This window comes from Bos grunniens, chromosome 10 (genome assembly GCF_055505025.1).
Source record: "Bos grunniens cultivar Pamir isolate PY7600 chromosome 10, Bosgru_T2T1.0, whole genome shotgun sequence".
NCBI lineage: Eukaryota > Metazoa > Chordata > Mammalia > Artiodactyla > Bovidae > Bos > Bos grunniens.
In genome coordinates, this window is record NC_141174.1 from 16339754 (window position 1) to 16356829 (window position 17076).

Below are 17076 nucleotides of genomic sequence, written 5' to 3' on the forward strand. Positions count from 1 at the left end.
ACTGAGACACTTGCAAGCGGCAAGGCACAGCCCCCCAAAAAAATCACTTATTCTCACAGTATTTAAAAATTAATAGAGTTAACAGACCCACAACTAAGTCATGTTATTTAGCACACTAATAAAAAGCATACATATCACAAACTTGGTTTTGAAAAATATTCTGAGACTATATTTCAATACAATTTATTTTCTTTGTAGTCTTGTGTATCTTTAAAATACACCTAAAAAACATTAGTCTGAGAAGAGACCCACAGGCTTCCCCATACTGCCAACACCATTCACTACACCAAAAAAGGCTAGGAAGCCCTGTTCTACATAGCCCCATGTGCAACAATTCTGATCACCAGCATATCTTAGACCAGAGACATGATAAACTGGTGATGTGCGGATCGAAACCAATCTGCAGACCTGGCTTCTTTGTTCTCATTGTGCTTTAAAAAAAAAAATTGAGGGGGGCTTCCCTGGTGGCTCAGGGATAAAGGATCTGCCTGCCAATGCAGAAGACCCAGGTTCCACCCCTGATCCAGGAAGGTCCCACATGCCACCACAGAGCCACTAGGCCGGTGTGTCACAACTATGAAGCCTGTACTCTAGAGCCTGGGAGCCTCAACCACTGAGCCTCTTGTGCCGCAGCTACTGAAACCCTCACGGCCCAGAGCTCATGCTCAGCAACAAGAGAATTCACCCCAATCAGAAGCCTGCACACTGCCATTAGAGAGTAGCCTCCACTCACCCCAGCTAGAGGAAAACCTGTGCAGCAAGGAAGACTCAGCACAGCCAAAAAAAAAAAAAAATTTAATGTGTTAAAATAGATAAATAAAATTGAGGGACTTCCCCGGTGATCGAGTGGGTAAGACTCCACACCACCAATGCAGGAGGCCCGGGTTTGATCCCTAGTCAGGGAGCTATAATAGATACCGCATGCCACAACAAAGACTGAAGATTCCGTGTGCCACAACTAAGACCCCGTGCAGCCAAATAAATGAATTAAAAATATTTTTTAAAAATTAAAAAAAAATTAAATTAAATTTCTAATCTTTTTCAATTGGAGGAATTCATATAAAAATATAGATTTCTGGACTTCTCTTGAAAACCCTGGCGACCCTGGGCTCTCCCTTTGGCAAGGCAACAGTCAAGCAGAGAGACGTGCACATGCTTCTGTCAGTACAGACCCTCACTGTCCGGGGTTCAGCACCTTCACCACTTGGCCTACCAAACCCATTTCCTGCCAGGCCCCAGAGAGCACTCTGCGCTTGTGACTCCTGGCTAAGAAGAATGTCTGTAATCATGTGAGGCTTCTATATACCTCGAAAGACTAACATTTTCCCTGGCCCATTATATTGAATCTCTTTCTACACATCACTATAAATTGTTAGCTAAGAGAGATGGGAATACCAGACCACCTGACCTGCCTCTTGAGAAACATGTATGCAGGTCAGGAAGCAACAGTTAGAACTGGACATGGAACAACAGACTGGTTCCAAATAGGAAAAGGAGTACGTCAAGGCTGTATATTGTCACCCTGCTTATTTAATTTATACACAGACTACATCATGAGAAATGCTGGTCTGGAAGAAGCACAAGCTGGAATCAAGATTGCTGGGAGAAATATCAATAACCTCAGATATGCAGATGACACCACCCTTATGGCAGAAAGTGAAGAGGAACTAAAGAGCCTCTTGATGAAAGTGAAAGAGGAGAGTGAAAAAGTTGGCTTAAAGCTCAACATTCAGAAAACGAAGATCATGGCATCTGGTTCCATCACTTCATGGCAAATAGATGGGGAAACAGTGGAAACAGTGTCAGACTTTATTTTTCTGGGCTCCAAAATCACTGCAGATGGTGACTGCAGCCATGAAATTAAAAGACGCTTACTCCTTGGAAGGAAAGTTATGACCAACCTAGATAGCATATCCAAAAGCAGAGACATTACTTTGCCAACAAGGTCCACCTAGTCAAGGCTATGGTTTTTCCAGTGGTCATGTATGGATGTGAGAGTTGGACTGTGAAGAAGGCTGAGTGCCGAAGAATTGATGCTTTTGAACTGTGGTGTTGGAGAAGACTCTTGAGAGTCCCTTGGACTTCAAGGAGATCCAACCAGTCCATCCTAAAGGAGATCAGTCCTGGGATTTCTTTGGAAGGTCTGATGCTAAACCTGAAACTCCAATACTTTGACCACCTCATGCAAAGAGTTGACTCATTGGAAAAGACTCTGATGTTCGGAGGGATTGGGGGCAGGAGGAGAAGGGGATGACAGAGGATGAAATGGCTGGATGGCATCCCCAACTTGATGGACAAGAGTTTGCGTGAAGTCCGGGAGTTGGTGATGGACAGGGAGGCCTGGCATGCTGCAGTTCATGGGGTCGCAAAGAGTCGGACACGACTGAGCAACTGAACTGAACTGAAGAATTTGGCAGAATGAATTTTTTTTAAAGGACTGCACACTGAACAATTTCTGAGTGAGTATAATACAGAAACATATGAACAGGCTCTGGAACAAAATTCAGCCTCAAGAGTCAAAGATAAGCATTTCTTTTTATAACTTTATGTGAAAACATTCATAAATCCCTGCTGCCACTTGCCCAGCCCTAGCAGAACACCGTGCCAAGCAGACACAGGAGGACTGGAACCATAAGGCCAGACACTCCATACTTCTCATTCCCACAGCAAACTTGTAAAGCCCAGGTACGGAGTCTTCCTAATGGTCAATCACTGTTATATTGTCTTTACAATATTGTTATAAGAAAAGCAGTGGGAAGTATAATATAAGAAACAGCGCAATACAATGCTCAAGAGCGTGTGTTCTAAAGTTTCCTAGAGCTTATCTCTATAAAAACAATCAATACGAAGAGGAATTAGCTGAACTGTTTCACTCTAGCAATAAGTAATATTCAACTATGGATAAACGATCCAACTAATTTTGTAAATGCACAATTCATATATTAAGAAATGGATTTCTATTTTTTCTACTTTTATGTTGATTACTTATTGAAGTTTTAATTTACTCATACTGTTTTTCTCAATTTTGTATATTCATTAAGATTGTGACATAGCTTAATCCAGGGCACATATTCAGTTTCTGGAGATACAATGATCACAATAAATTTAAAAGGTTTTTTGGAGTTTGTGTCCTGGTTTCAAGTTGGGGAAGGAAAGCACGAGGTAAGCGTGGAATACACTGCTATGCCAAGAAAGAGGGCGGTCACAGGGCTGAGAACACGCCACAGGGTCCTGAAGGGGCTCCCCAAAGCCAAATTTGAGGCAATTGGAATGTAAGAATGAATGCTGACAGAAATAGATTTTTAACTCACTTATAAAAAAGAAAACCACCCATGAATCCACACTGATCAGAAGGTGAGAAAGCTATACTAGTTGTCTAGGGCGGAAATCCAATACAAGCGTCATCAAGGCATGGGCAGGGCTGCGTTCCTTTCTACTGGCTCCAGGTAGGATCCGTTTCCTTTCCTCTTCCAGCTTCTGGAGACTGCCCCCGTTCCCTAGCTGGTTGTCCCTTTCTTCTGTCTTCAAGGCCACCAATGGCAGGCCTAGTCCTTCTCACACTGCATCAGGGTGACGCTTCTTCCGTCTCCTTAGTGACTGTCCTCTTTCTGATAAAGCAGTATATTCCACGCCTATCTTGTAATTACATCGGGCCCACTTAAAGAATCTCCTTATCTTAAGGGTTAGCTGATTAGCAACTTTAATTCCATCTATGACCTCAATTCCCCTTTGCTAAGTCAGGTAACATTTTCACAGGTTCTGGGGATTAAGAAGTAGACATCTTTGGAAGATTATTATTCTGTCTACATATAAGGGAAAGCTCTTCTTTACAGAAAAGCCAGCTAATAAATGTAGCAGGACAAACTGAAATATAGAACCACTATTTTACAAAAACTGTGATAGTAAGTGATTCAGACAAAAATCAATGAACACCAATGAGTGAGAGGCTAGTGGAGAATAGGTTATTCAGACATCTCAATACATCACTACAGAGAATGCTTATAACAAGAGGCAAGAGCACCTTTAGAATGAAGCAATCTCGTAAACACTATCTAACCAAACAATTTAACTTGTCATCACTAATCATGCAATAAAATGATGCTATATGCTTCCTAATGTGATACACTGAGTGCCACATGACTTCACTAAGTGATAGTCCTGAAAATTTTTTTTCAACTTTTTTAACCTGAATCTAAATATGTGAAATCAATCTGACAAGCCCAAACTTAAGGACATCCACAAAGCAACTAGTCTGGAATCTTTACAAATGTCCATGCTATGAAAGACAAAAAAAAAAAATCCACTAAATGGATGTAGATAATAAAGGAGACTCAAGAAATATGACAACGATATGCAACCTCTGATTGGATACTCAACTGGGAGGCGGGGGCGGGGGGGTGGGGCAAGATAAAGGACAAAATTGGAACAATAAGAAAATCTGGGGGGAGACTATATATTAGATAAGAGAGTTTCAGCAATGGCAGATTTCCTGAGGGTTATCAATGTACTCTGGTTATAGAGAGGATCCCTTGTTCTGAGGGTAAACATGTTGAATAAGGTATTTAGGCGTGATGTACTTGAACTAATTCTCAAATGGTTCAGAGACAGAAAGAGAGAGAGAAGCAAACATGACAAAATGCTAATAATAATGTTAATAATTATGAAACTAGGGAAACAGTATACATGAATTCACTGTACTATTCTCATAACGTGGGAGGTTTTATTTTTTTAAATAAAATGTTCAGAAAAATGAAAGAAAACCAGGTCTTTTTCATTATAGTAACTGATCACTGACATGCCCAGTTTTACATGTAAAAAGCCCAAGCCTCAGAATCTGCCTGCAATGCAAAAGACCCTGGTTCGATTCCTGGGTCGGGAAGATCCCCTGGAGAAGGGTTAGGCTACCCACTCCAGTATTCTTGGGCTTCTCCAGTGGTTCAGATGGTAAAGAATCTCCTGCAATGTGGGAGACTCGGGTTCGATCTCTGGGTTGGGAAAATGGGAAGATCTCCTGGAGAAGGGAAAGGCTACCCACTCCAGTATTCTGGCCTGGAAAATCCCCATGGACAGAGGAGCCTGGCAGGCTACAGTCCATTGGGTCGCAAGAGCTGGACACGACTGAGTGACTAAGCACACATCAACTGCTGGGGACCAGGACTGCACCTGATTCTCGCCTGCTCTACAGCGCCTGCCCCAGGCCACAGGGAAGATGATCAGTAAGGTGTTTGGAAAAACAGTATCTCTGGAGTCAAACTGCCAAGGTTCAACTTCTGGCTCTGCTACTTCCTGCCTGTCATCTTAAATAAGTTATGTAATTTCACTATGCTCAATTTCCTCACCTATAAAATGAGGTTGATAACAAAGGAACTTATCTCACAGGGTAGCTAAAAGCATTAAATCAGTTAATACATGTTGAGCTTTTAGAATAAGAAAGCTTGCTGATAAGCGAATTTCCTGACAGTCCAGTGGCTAGAACTTGAGGCTTTCACTCTGTGTTCAATCCCTGGATGGGAAACTAAGATCCCACAAACCACAAGGTGTAGCCAAAAAAAGAAAAAGAAAAAAGTTTGCTGATACATAGGAAAAAATTTTGTATAGTGGAAAAAAGAAAAACCACACTACAAAATAGCTACAAATATATATACTGATACACAGAATACATAGTAAATTATACACTTGGGCTTCTTCTGAAATATCTGGGGCTTCCTTGGTGGCCCAATAGTTAAGAGTCTGCCTTGCAATGCAGGGGATATCAGTTTGATCCCTGGTCCAGGAAGATCCCACAGGCCACAGAACAACTAAACCCATGAATCACAACTACTGAAGCCCATCCCCTAGGGCCCATGCTCTGCAACGAGAAGCCACCACAATGAGAAGCCCGCACACCGCAACTAGAGAGCAGCCCCCACTCACCGAAACTAGAGAAAGCCCAAGCAGCAATGGGAGAAGGCAATGGCAACCCACTCCAGTACTCTTGCCTGGAAAATCCCATGGACTGAGGAGCCTAGTAGGCTGCAGTCCATGGGGTCGCTAAGAGTCAGACACGACTGAGCAACTTCACTTTCACTTTTCACTTTCATGCTTTGGAGAAGGAAATGGCAACCCAGTCCAGTGTTCTCACCTGGAGAATCCCAAGGACGGGGGAGCCTGGTAGGCTGCTGTCTATGGGGTCACACAGAGTTGGACACGACTGAAGTGACTTAGCAGCAGCAGCAAGCAGCAATGAACACCCAGTGCAGCCAAAAATAAATAAATAAAAGAGCAATACCTGATAAGCCTGGGCTCCCTCTCCCCAGACAGAATCCAGTGGAGAACTGCAACTCTAAACTGAATCTACCAACTGCTCAAGTCACAACGACCTCAGCCATGTTTTCTTCCATATAAAAACAAGAGGCAGGGCGAGCAAACTGCCAAATGTCCAACACCTAAGACTCTAACACACATCGCATCAATTCTACTATGAGACTGTAGAACTGTCTCGTCAACCACTCACATGCATCCCAAAAGACAATCTGAAGGACTAGGACAACCGGCAAGTCCCAGCACGAACTGCAGCACAGCAAAGGCAAACAAGGAACCTATAATCTAACTGCCAGCTCAGAAGCACCCAGTGACGTGCCCTAAGGAGTCTGTGGAACTAGAAGGAAGATAAAACTAACATTTTTTAAAATTACTTTAGAATTCAAGAATAACCCTTTCAATGGCAACACAGTGTATTTTTGCCTCCCTGTCAGAAGACTAGGTCCTTACCTGGACTGTTGACTCTGGCAGTCACTAGCCACATGTAACTTGAGCACCGCAAGGGTGACTAGTATGACACAGGAATTGAATTTTTCATCTTATTTAACTTTAATTAATTTTTAATCTTAAAACTCATACTCAATTTGGTCTCAGTACAAGTTGGAAAACTTATTTGGAACAACTTGAGCATAGGAATTTACTATAATTTCAAACTATAACATTTATGAAATCTAAACACAGACCAAATGCTTCCAGTGAAAACTGTACCACATGGCGATGTACTAAAAGTGCAAAATACACCCTGGATGTGAAATATCGTCACAATTTTCTTATACTGAGCAAATGTGAAAATGATATTTCAGATTAAATAAAATACATTATTAAAGTTAATTCCACCTGTTTCTGCCTTTTTTTTTTTTTTTAATAAAGCTACTGAAGAATTACACCACATTTCTGTTGGATAGTGCTAGTCTACACAAATGCAAACTGATGAAAATGACACATTCAGGGACAGAACACAAAATGCTTCATTCCAGGAAAAGATTACTTTAAAGGGAAAATATCTGTTGCCTCTAAAATGCAATTCCACTTAAATATTCAAAGCATGTAATTTTGGGAAAAACATGGATATGGTGAGTAAAAACATATTCCTGGAATATTTCACAAATAAAGCATATGAAATCTTATTGTATGAAAAATATTAACAGTGAATTCAATGAAACATTTAATAACAGAAAAAAACAAGGTTGGAATCTCACACTCTAAGATCAACAGGAGATAACTAATGCCCCAGATACACTTCTCAAGGGGATTTAACCCAGGATTACTATTTGAGCAGATCTATGTCAGCTATATTTTAAGACAGAGGGAAAAAAAAAAAACACCAACAGACCAAGAGTGTTTAGCAACCCAGAAATCTCAGGAAGCAACTAATAAAACTCATTCAAATTGGTCTTTTCATAAAGGAAGGTGAAGAAAATTATTAAACCTCAAGGAATTAGGAATATATAGAAAATTCAAAAACAATGTTTGACAAAACAAGTTTAGTGGCTTTTTTTAAAACATAGGAAAAAAATCTAAAAACTTATAGGTTCTAGAAAATTGTGACTGCTTGAATAATGGCATGATTACATCAATGGATGCTAATGTCCAATAAATGTTAGGTATTCTAGAAAAGAAGGGTCTGCCTATTGCTACAGAATACATGGATTCATTTGTGTGACAAGCAAACCAAAAAGAAACATGTTTGAGGGAAGGATTATTTACTTCTGCTGTTTTTAACCTACCTTTGATGTTTTGACTCTAACCATATTTAGAGGGAGATTCTCAACAAACGTTAGTAAATCTTCAGTGACTTCAACTTCTGTGAACATGAATGAATCACGTGCCTTTAAGTGGTAACCTAGCAACTCGCTGAAGGGATTAGAATGCCAGGACCCTTGGGGAGGGAGGAAAATTCAAATCCCAGAAGCAGGTGCTAATCCTCCTCTGAACTCCGGCCTACTGTGGGGCAAGGATAGAGGTTAGAGTCACTCACAGTAGAGGAGATCTTGTTCAACAAATAGAGTAAGCAGCACAGATTTTGAGTGCCTACTATGTGCTAAACATAACGTGATCGCATTCTCACAATGCCTGCAAGGTAGCTATTATCTCCATTTCACTAATAATGAAATGGATTGAGAGACTGTAAGTGATTGCACAAGATTCACAACTAGTAAATGCCAAAGCTGGGATCTGAAGTATTGACTCAGAACCCATGTAAAGATGCTTTCCACTATATCACACAACAAAAGTTCAGATGTGTGGGATGTGACCTTTGCAGACAGCTACAGGCTAAGACCAGGATTCAGAGCACTACTTAAAATCAAAGATGAGTGAAGGTAAATGAAATAAAGACTATGGTTTTTCTAGTAGTCATGTATGGATGTGAGAGTTCAACCATAAAAAAGGTTGAGTGCCAAAGAACTGATGCTTTCTAATTGTGCTGCTGGAGTAGACTCTTTTGAGAGTCCCTCGGACTACAAGGAGATCAAACCAGTCGATCATAAAGGAAGGACTGATATTCATTGGAAGGACTGATGCTGAAGCTGAAGCTCCAATACTTTGGCTGCCTGATACAAAAAGCTGATTGACTGGAAAAGACCCTGAAGTTGGGAAAGATTGAATGCAAAAGGAGAAGGGGGTGGTAGAGGATAAGATGGTTAAATAGCATCACTGACTCAATGATTCATTGAACATGAATCTGAGCAAACTCCAGGAGACAGTGAAGGACGGGGAGCCTGGCGTGTTATAGTCCATGGGGTAGCAAAGAGTCAGATATGACTTAGCGACTAAGCAACAAACAATAATAGAAAAACAATAGCAAAAATAAGCAAAATAAAAAGCTAACTCTTTAAAATGATTCTCCAAGTGGACAAACTTTTAGTTAGAATGATGTAAAAGAAAAGATTCAAATCACTAAAATCATAAATGAAGGGTGGATATTACTACTGTATAACAGAAACAAAAAGGATTACAAAAGAACACTAAAACAACTATATGCAAACAAAATTACATAAACTAAATAAAATGTGCAAAAAGCCCAGAGAAACACACAGATTACCAAAACAGACTCAATAAGAAACAGAACAGACAAGTAGAGGTTGAACCAGTGATCAAAAACCTGTCAACAAAGAAAAGCCCAGGACTAAATGCTTCACTGGTGAATTCTATCAAACATTTAAAGAACTGTGGTGGTGATTTAGTCACTAAGTAGTGTCCAACTCTTTCAACCCCACGGACTGTAGCCTGCCAGGCTCCTTTGTCCATGGGATTCTCCAGGCAAGAATAATGGAGTGGGTTGCCATTTCCTTCTCCAGGGGATCTTCCTGACCCAGGAATTGAACCCAGGTCTCCTTCATTGCAGGTAGATTATTTACCAACTGGAACTCTTTACCAATGAGGGATGACCATTTAAAGCCAATCTTTTTCAAACTCTTTCAAAGAGGAAGGAGCCCATTCTGTGAGCCCAGCATTACCCTGATACCAAAGCTAGATAAAGGCATTAAGAGAAAACCAGAAAACAATATTCCTTATGAATATAGATGCAAACATCCTCAATAAAATACTAGCAAACCAAATCCAGCAGCATATTAAAAGGACTATATACTATGCCCAAGTGAGATTTAGCTTAGGAATGCAAGGCTGGTTTGGTATACAAAAGTCAATCAACATAACATACCACATTCATAAAATGAAGGAAAAAAGACATAGAATCATCTTGATTGATGTAGAAAAGGCATTTGACAAAATCCAATAGTGTTGTATGAAGACAACACTCAACTAAGGAATAGAAGGGAACTTCTTCAACATGATAGAGGGCATTTATGAAACCCTGGAGCTAACATCAAACTGAATGGTAAAAGACTGAAAGCTTTCCCTGTAAGATTAGGAATAAGACAAAGATGCCCATTTTCATGACTTCTATTCAACACTGTACTGGAAGTTCTAGCCAGGTAAGGAAGGAAGGGAAGGAGGGAGGGACGGAGGGATTGATAAATCTCCATTTACTGATCACATGATCTTACATAGAAATAATCCTAAAGAATACACACACACACAGTATCAGAGCTAATAAATGAGTTCACCATAAGATCAGTATACAAAAATTCATAGTATTTTATACACTGACAATGAACAACTCAAAAATGAAATTAAGAAAACAATTCCATTTATAAGAGCATCAGAAGGAATAAAATACTGAGGAATAATGTTTACCAAGGAGCTATAAGACGTGCACACTAAAAACTGTAAAACATTGCTAAAGAAACTAAAGAAGACCTAAACAAATAGGAAGACATCCCATGCTCATGGACTAGAAGACTTAAACGTAAGATGGCAACACTTCCAACAGCAATTTACAGATTCAATGTACTCCCTACCAAAATCTAAACAGCCTTTCTTGCAGAAATGAAAAAGCTGGTCCCAAAATCATGGAATTGCAATGGACCCTGAGTAGCAAAAAAAAAAAACAAAACTTAAAAAAGAAGAACAAACTTAGAGGACTCACATTTCCCAGTTTCAAAACTTAGCTCAAAGATACAGTCAGAAAAATAACATGGCACTGGTATAAGGATAAACATACAGAAGGACAGAATATTAAGAGTCCAGAAATAAACCCATACGTTCAATAGTCAATTGATTTTCAACAATAGTCCCAAGATTATTCAACAAGGAAAGAACAGTCTCTTCAACTACCCATGTGGGGGATTATCCACACGTAAAAGAATGAAGGTTGGACCCTTATCTCACAGTATGCAAAAAAGTTAACTCAAAATGCATCAAAAGACTGCTTAGCTCTAAATGTAAGAGCTTAAACTATAAAACTCTTAGAAGAAAACATAGGGATCATGACTCTGGGTTAGGCGATGATTTCTTAGATACGACACCAAAAGTATAAGCAATAAAAGAAAAAGTAGATAAACTGAACATCATCAAAATGAAAAACTTTTGCCACGAAAGAAAACTATCAAGAGCATGAAAAGACAAACTACAGAACAGGAAAAAATATTTGGAAATCATTTTTCTGATAAGGTTCTAGTATCCGGAATGTGTAAAGAACTCTTACAACTAAACAACAAAAAGACAAGCAACCCAATTAGAAAATAGGCAAAAACCTTGATAGACATTTCTCCAAAGAACACATGTAAATGGCCAAAGGGGACATGAAAAGATGCTCAATGACAGTAATAGGGAAATGCAAATCATAACCACAATAAGATACCATTTCACACCATTGCTGGTGGGAATGTAAAATTGTACAGTCACTGTGAAAAATCCTTTGGCAGTTCTTTAATAAGTTAATCACAGAATTACCATCCAACCTAGCAATTCCATTCCTAGGTATATACCCAAGAGAACTGAAAACAAACAAAAGATTGTACATGAATGTTCACAGTAGCACTATTTACAAGAGTCAAAAGATGGAAACATTTATCCGTCAACTGATGAACGGATAAACAAAATGTGGTATATCTGTACAACGGAATATTATTTGGGCTTCACTTGCGGCTCAGCTGGTAAAGAATCCACTTGCAACGCAGAAGACCGGGGTTTGATCCCTGGGTTGGGAAGATCCCCTGGAGAAGGGAAAGGTTACCCATGCTAGTATTCTGGTCTGGAGAATTCCATGGACCGTACAGTCCACAGGGTTGCAAAGAGTTGGACACAACTGAGCGACTTTTACTTTCATATTTATCCATCAACTGATGAATGGATAAACAAAATCTGGCATGTCTGTACAATGGAATATCATTCAGCCACAAAAAGAATGAAGTACTGATATATGCTACAACATGGATGAACCCTGAAAATATTATGCTAAGTGTAAGATGCCATACACAAGAGGCTACATGTTGTGTGGGACCATTTATAAGAAATATCCAGACTAGGTAACAGCATGGAGGCAGAAAAACCAGTGGTTTCCAGGAGCTGGGATGAGGGGGTTGTGGAATGACTGTTCAATGGATACTGAGTTTACTTTTAGATGAAAATGTTCTAGAATTAGTAAATGATGATGGCAGCACAATATTACGAATGTACCAAATGCCGCTGAGTTGTCCACTGAAACGATGAAAACAATAATTTTGTTATGTGTATTTTACCATAATTGAAGAAAACAATTATCACTAAACTTTGTGTGATAATCATTTCACGATACATGTAAGTTAAACCACCATGCCACACACCTTAAACTTTCTACAGTGCTGTATGTCAATGATCTCTAAAGAAAAAAAAACATAAACACTTGTACACATAACTCTAAAAACAAAAAACAAGGAAAAAAATTTAATATGCAGAAAACAATTTAAGGAATCATAAATAATCCTTTCAAGTATAAAACATCATGAGAGTCTTCTCCTGACCAAGGCCCTTTCCCTAAATGTGGTTATCACTTTCTCCAAGGCGAGGTTATCAGGGCCATGACCAGCCCTGCCCTCTCTGGGGAAAATCATACCTACCTCCAATTACTCGAATATTGTTGTCCTTTGTCAGAATAGCCTCAGCATGGAATACCAAAACTGGAATTCTCCTGCAGCCTCCAGTCCACATGATGCATGGATGATCTCTACAACCGTAACAGAAGCCTTTATTAATTCACAGCTCAAAATCTGAATTGACAATTGAAGCAGATCACCGGGGTTGGCTGCTTAGCAACTTTCCCCTTCTTCTAGAACAAGCATTCCAAAAGCGCTACAGGAAACCAGTTCTCTCCCATTCTCAATCACGTGGTCTGTTCCAGATGAACTCCATCCCTGGGGCAGGGACAGGCCTTGACTGACGTCAGCCAATCAGGGTTTTCCACACCCTAGTTATAGTTACTGGTTCAGGGATGAGGACATGAAGCAGCTGGAGACAGTGTGTTAGGAGACAGTATGGCCCTCTAGGAGAGCGATGCTTTCTTCCCCTTCTGCAGCAGCTGTAGAGAGATGGCCTCCTCCCCTTGACGGTGTAAGAGAATGAGGTCTGGAAGTGCAGTTGTCACTGTGAGCAAAGGAGAAAGTCAGGGGGAGCCCGGCTGAATGAGAGAGATGAGACCCTGCGTGGCAAACGTGCAGGTACAGAATCAAGTCCTTCCTAAATATGAGTTAACACACTCCGTTTATTATTTAGGACAATTTATGTCTTAGTCCCCAGGACAGATAAGAATCCTAACTAAAAACTAAAATAATCACAATAACTGACATACCCCTTTTACACCGTATAGCCCCTTTTTAAGCCAATTTGAGGACCCATCCTAACAGTCTGAGCTAGGAAACCTAAAGAAATACAAGTATTCCAATTAAGACTATATGTTTGAAAGCAAGCCTATACTAAATGGAACAATATTTTCTTCCAGAAGAGGACCTCTAACTTTCTCTTACCTTCCAGAAATCTCTGTTAAATCAATCTCAAATGTGTATTTATTCACAGATTAGAAGAATCTTCAACTGCCTTAGTGCAGGGAGGCAGGAAAGGAAAGAAATGGCCTGGATCCCTCTTATGTGTCAAGAATTACACTAAGAGCTATCAAATTATCTCATGTAATCCTCTTGCCAGTACTTAGAATCGAAGAAAAGGTGTCTCCGAGAGGTTATGTAATTTCCTCAGAGTCATACAGCTGGTTGTGCAAGGGAACAGGCATCTGACCCAAGTGTCTGTGTTCTTTCCACTCTTCCATCTCCATAATCCCATTTCAGTGATATTTTGCATAAACATCTTAAACTGAACCCCTGAGGAATTGAAATTAATCAGTATCTTGTATGGAATAAGATCCATTTATTATTATTATTATCATTAATCCAAAGATTCAGGCTGCTCTCAAAAACTCACATGACCACACCCCTTAAAAAAGCCATACCACAAACCTCAGGGCCAAGTTAGACACTCCCAACACAGGTTGAAACAGATCCACGCTTTGAATGTATAGGCTGCCAGGCTACCATTCTCAGAAGTGAGGCAGCTTTACACTTAGGATGAGTTGCCAAGAGATTTAGTGAAGAAAGCAGAGACTGCTACACCTAGTTCATTCCCTGTTTTCTAGAAATGGAAAGTGCATATTTAATGTTGCTGCAAGTTGACTTGGGTGACAGTGACCATTTGAGAGAAATGGTGTTTACAGGGTGCAAGAAGGATTTGTGTGTGTATCTGTGTGTGTGATTTGCTTTCTTTTCCATCTTAATCAACATCCCTGGTGGCTCAGATGGTAAAGAGTCCGCATGCAATGTGGGAGATCTGAGTTTGATCCCTGGGTTGGGAAGATCCCCTGGAGGAGGAAATGGCAACCCACCCCAATATTCTTGTCTGGAGAATCCCACGGACAGAGGAATTTGCTGTACTACAGTCCATAGGGTCACGAAGAGTAAGACACGACTCAGCAACTAAGCACAGTACCATCTTAAACACCTGTAAAAGGGACCAGATAATTCCTATGATCCCTTTCAATGTTTTTTTTTTTTCTCCCGCTACACATCTAAGTCAGAGGATAGAGGTAAAAATAAGCAGGTTGAGCTATCAAGCTTTAGATAGAAACTTTGGAAATGGACTAAAGTTCCTTGTCAATCCACCTCTAACTGCAAACTGGCACCAATCTGCCTTAGCACCTACAAATGATGCATTACTGATAAAAGGTAAAAATGTTTGACAAGAGTCAGGAACACAATAAGCACACACAGCTAACAAGAGCCAAGGCCTGAAACATACTATCTGTAGAAAGTCACATCCCTGACAGAGAATCTTTTCATTTACAACCTCTGAAAAGAGAAAACAGGTAGCAGATGAATTGTTAATTCAGTAAGGTCAAACTAAAAATACTTAAGGCAGGCGCTGCATTGTCACTAAAAGCACGTTCCCACCAGTTGGCGCTAAAGGGAAAAGATTCAAAGTGATTAGGAAACTGAAAATTGGGACTTTAAATATTCATTTACACCAGAAACCAGGACATATTAAGAAATTACACTTTTACAGACATGAAAGAACAAAAAACTTGGATTAGTAACCAAAGTAGACTAGTTTTATGGCTTACTTTATTGAAAGCCTAAGAACATTTTGGTTTTTAAACAGTTATTTCATGAGGAATAGATATTATTCACTCTTGGGATCCAGCCTACATAACTCAAAGCCTCTAAGCCTCATTCATCCCAATGTCTGTGCTGGAAATGCCTTCCCCACTTTCTCTGTTCACCTAATCCCACTCTCTATAGCCCAGCTCATCTCACCACCTCCCTGGAGCCTTCCCCAGCTCCTGCAGCCCACAGAGATGTATTTCTCTGAACTGTAGCACTCGCTGTATAATCATTTGTTGAAAATGAAAGCTGCTCAGTCATGTCTGAATCTTTGCGACCTCAAGGACTATACAGTCTATGGAATTCTCCAGGCCAGAATATTGGAGTGTGTAGCCTTTCCCTTCTCCATGGGATCTTCCCAATCCAGGAATCAAATCCAGATTTCCCGCATTGCAGGCAGATTCTTTACCAACTGAGCTATGAGGGAAGCCCATCATTTGTTGAAGATCTTTTTAACTGATGTAAAACCAGCTTTTACAATCAGAATTAGATATTTTTTAAGGACTAAAGAACCTATATACCAAATGAACATTTCCACATGTATATGTATAAATTTATAATTTGGGATCCCCAAGGAAAATATAGAAAAAGAGCCCCTTTACATTTACTATTGCAAAGAATGTCGTCCAAAACAAGGATGCCTGGACAGTTTATAGCTCTAATGTCCAGGATTGCAAAGCATGAATACTTTAATACAGCCTGGGGATCTGAGCAGATCTAGCAGATGTCCATGGAGAGACATCTTGGGATCAAGTCAACATCCTAGATGATTTAAGACCTTTGAACTTGCAAAACTTTAGAAATGTAAGCATGTTCCTCCAAGTGTGAACAAGATTGACTTTAAGATTCCTAAAGTATAAAACAAGTGTTTCATAGACATGAGCTGATGGAACATTAATAATCAAAACTCAACAGTAGGAGTTTAAAAGTAAGAGGAGCAAATGTCCATCAATTTGAACTGGGGTGAGGTGGGGTGGGATTACACCTGTATTTTCACTAACTTCTACTAGAAATTTAGCATTTCTCAATTGTGAATATAGGCAACAAACCACAGTACTACTAGCACTACCTGCCCCTTCGCCTCCATCTGAAATGATAGCTTTTTTGTACCATATGACATTTGTTGCAGACATCTCAAAATAACACTGACATTTATCACTACTTCCAAGTTATGGCAGTTACTAAAACTGCCACTAGATCCCCTGTGATTACAGTCTTCTCATCTGGTATAATGAGGATGGACCACATCTGGCAAGCTTCTACCCTCAAGCAATCATTCAGTTACCAAATGGTGAAGGCTCCCAGTGGTGGTCTAGGTATCTATGATATCCCTTTGTATCCTCCACTTACAAGTGTTAATCAGACACAACCCAAGGACAGGGAGCTTATGCAAACTAAAAACAGTCCTCATGTCGCTGTCTTTAGAAAGCAAAATTTAGGTTTTACCTTCTAAATGAATGATCTTGCTAAATACATTAACAAACGTGCCATATATTCATTCATTAAGTTAGTCATTCGGGCAGCAAGTATTTTTGAGCACCTACTAGAATAAAATTAGTCTGAGTCATCTAAAATAAACTGAAATCATGTTGAGCATCTAAAGCTCTCAATATTCTGACTGTTTGACTTACCTAAATAGCAATTTTATACAATCCAATCTGATACTTGTTGGGCCCAACCTATAAGCCCACTAATAAAAAGGACAGTTATGAAGTAAAAGTTAAAAGAAGATCTTGAATCAGAAAGACGGATG

The 17076-nt window shown here is 39.8% G+C and overlaps 1 protein-coding gene across 50 annotated transcripts in view; it reads right to left on the reverse strand.

Moving 5' to 3' along the window:
* TTLL5 (tubulin tyrosine ligase like 5) overlaps positions 1–17076 on the reverse strand; it is a 316623-nt gene that overhangs the window by 295631 nt on the left and 3916 nt on the right. For all 50 annotated transcript variants that reach the window (XM_086319545.1, XM_086319536.1, XM_086319563.1 and 47 more), the window contains exon 3: positions 12741–12847. In XM_086319545.1, the coding sequence (XP_086175671.1) occupies positions 12741–12847 (107 nt within the window). The remainder of the gene's footprint in view (positions 1–12740; positions 12848–17076) is intronic.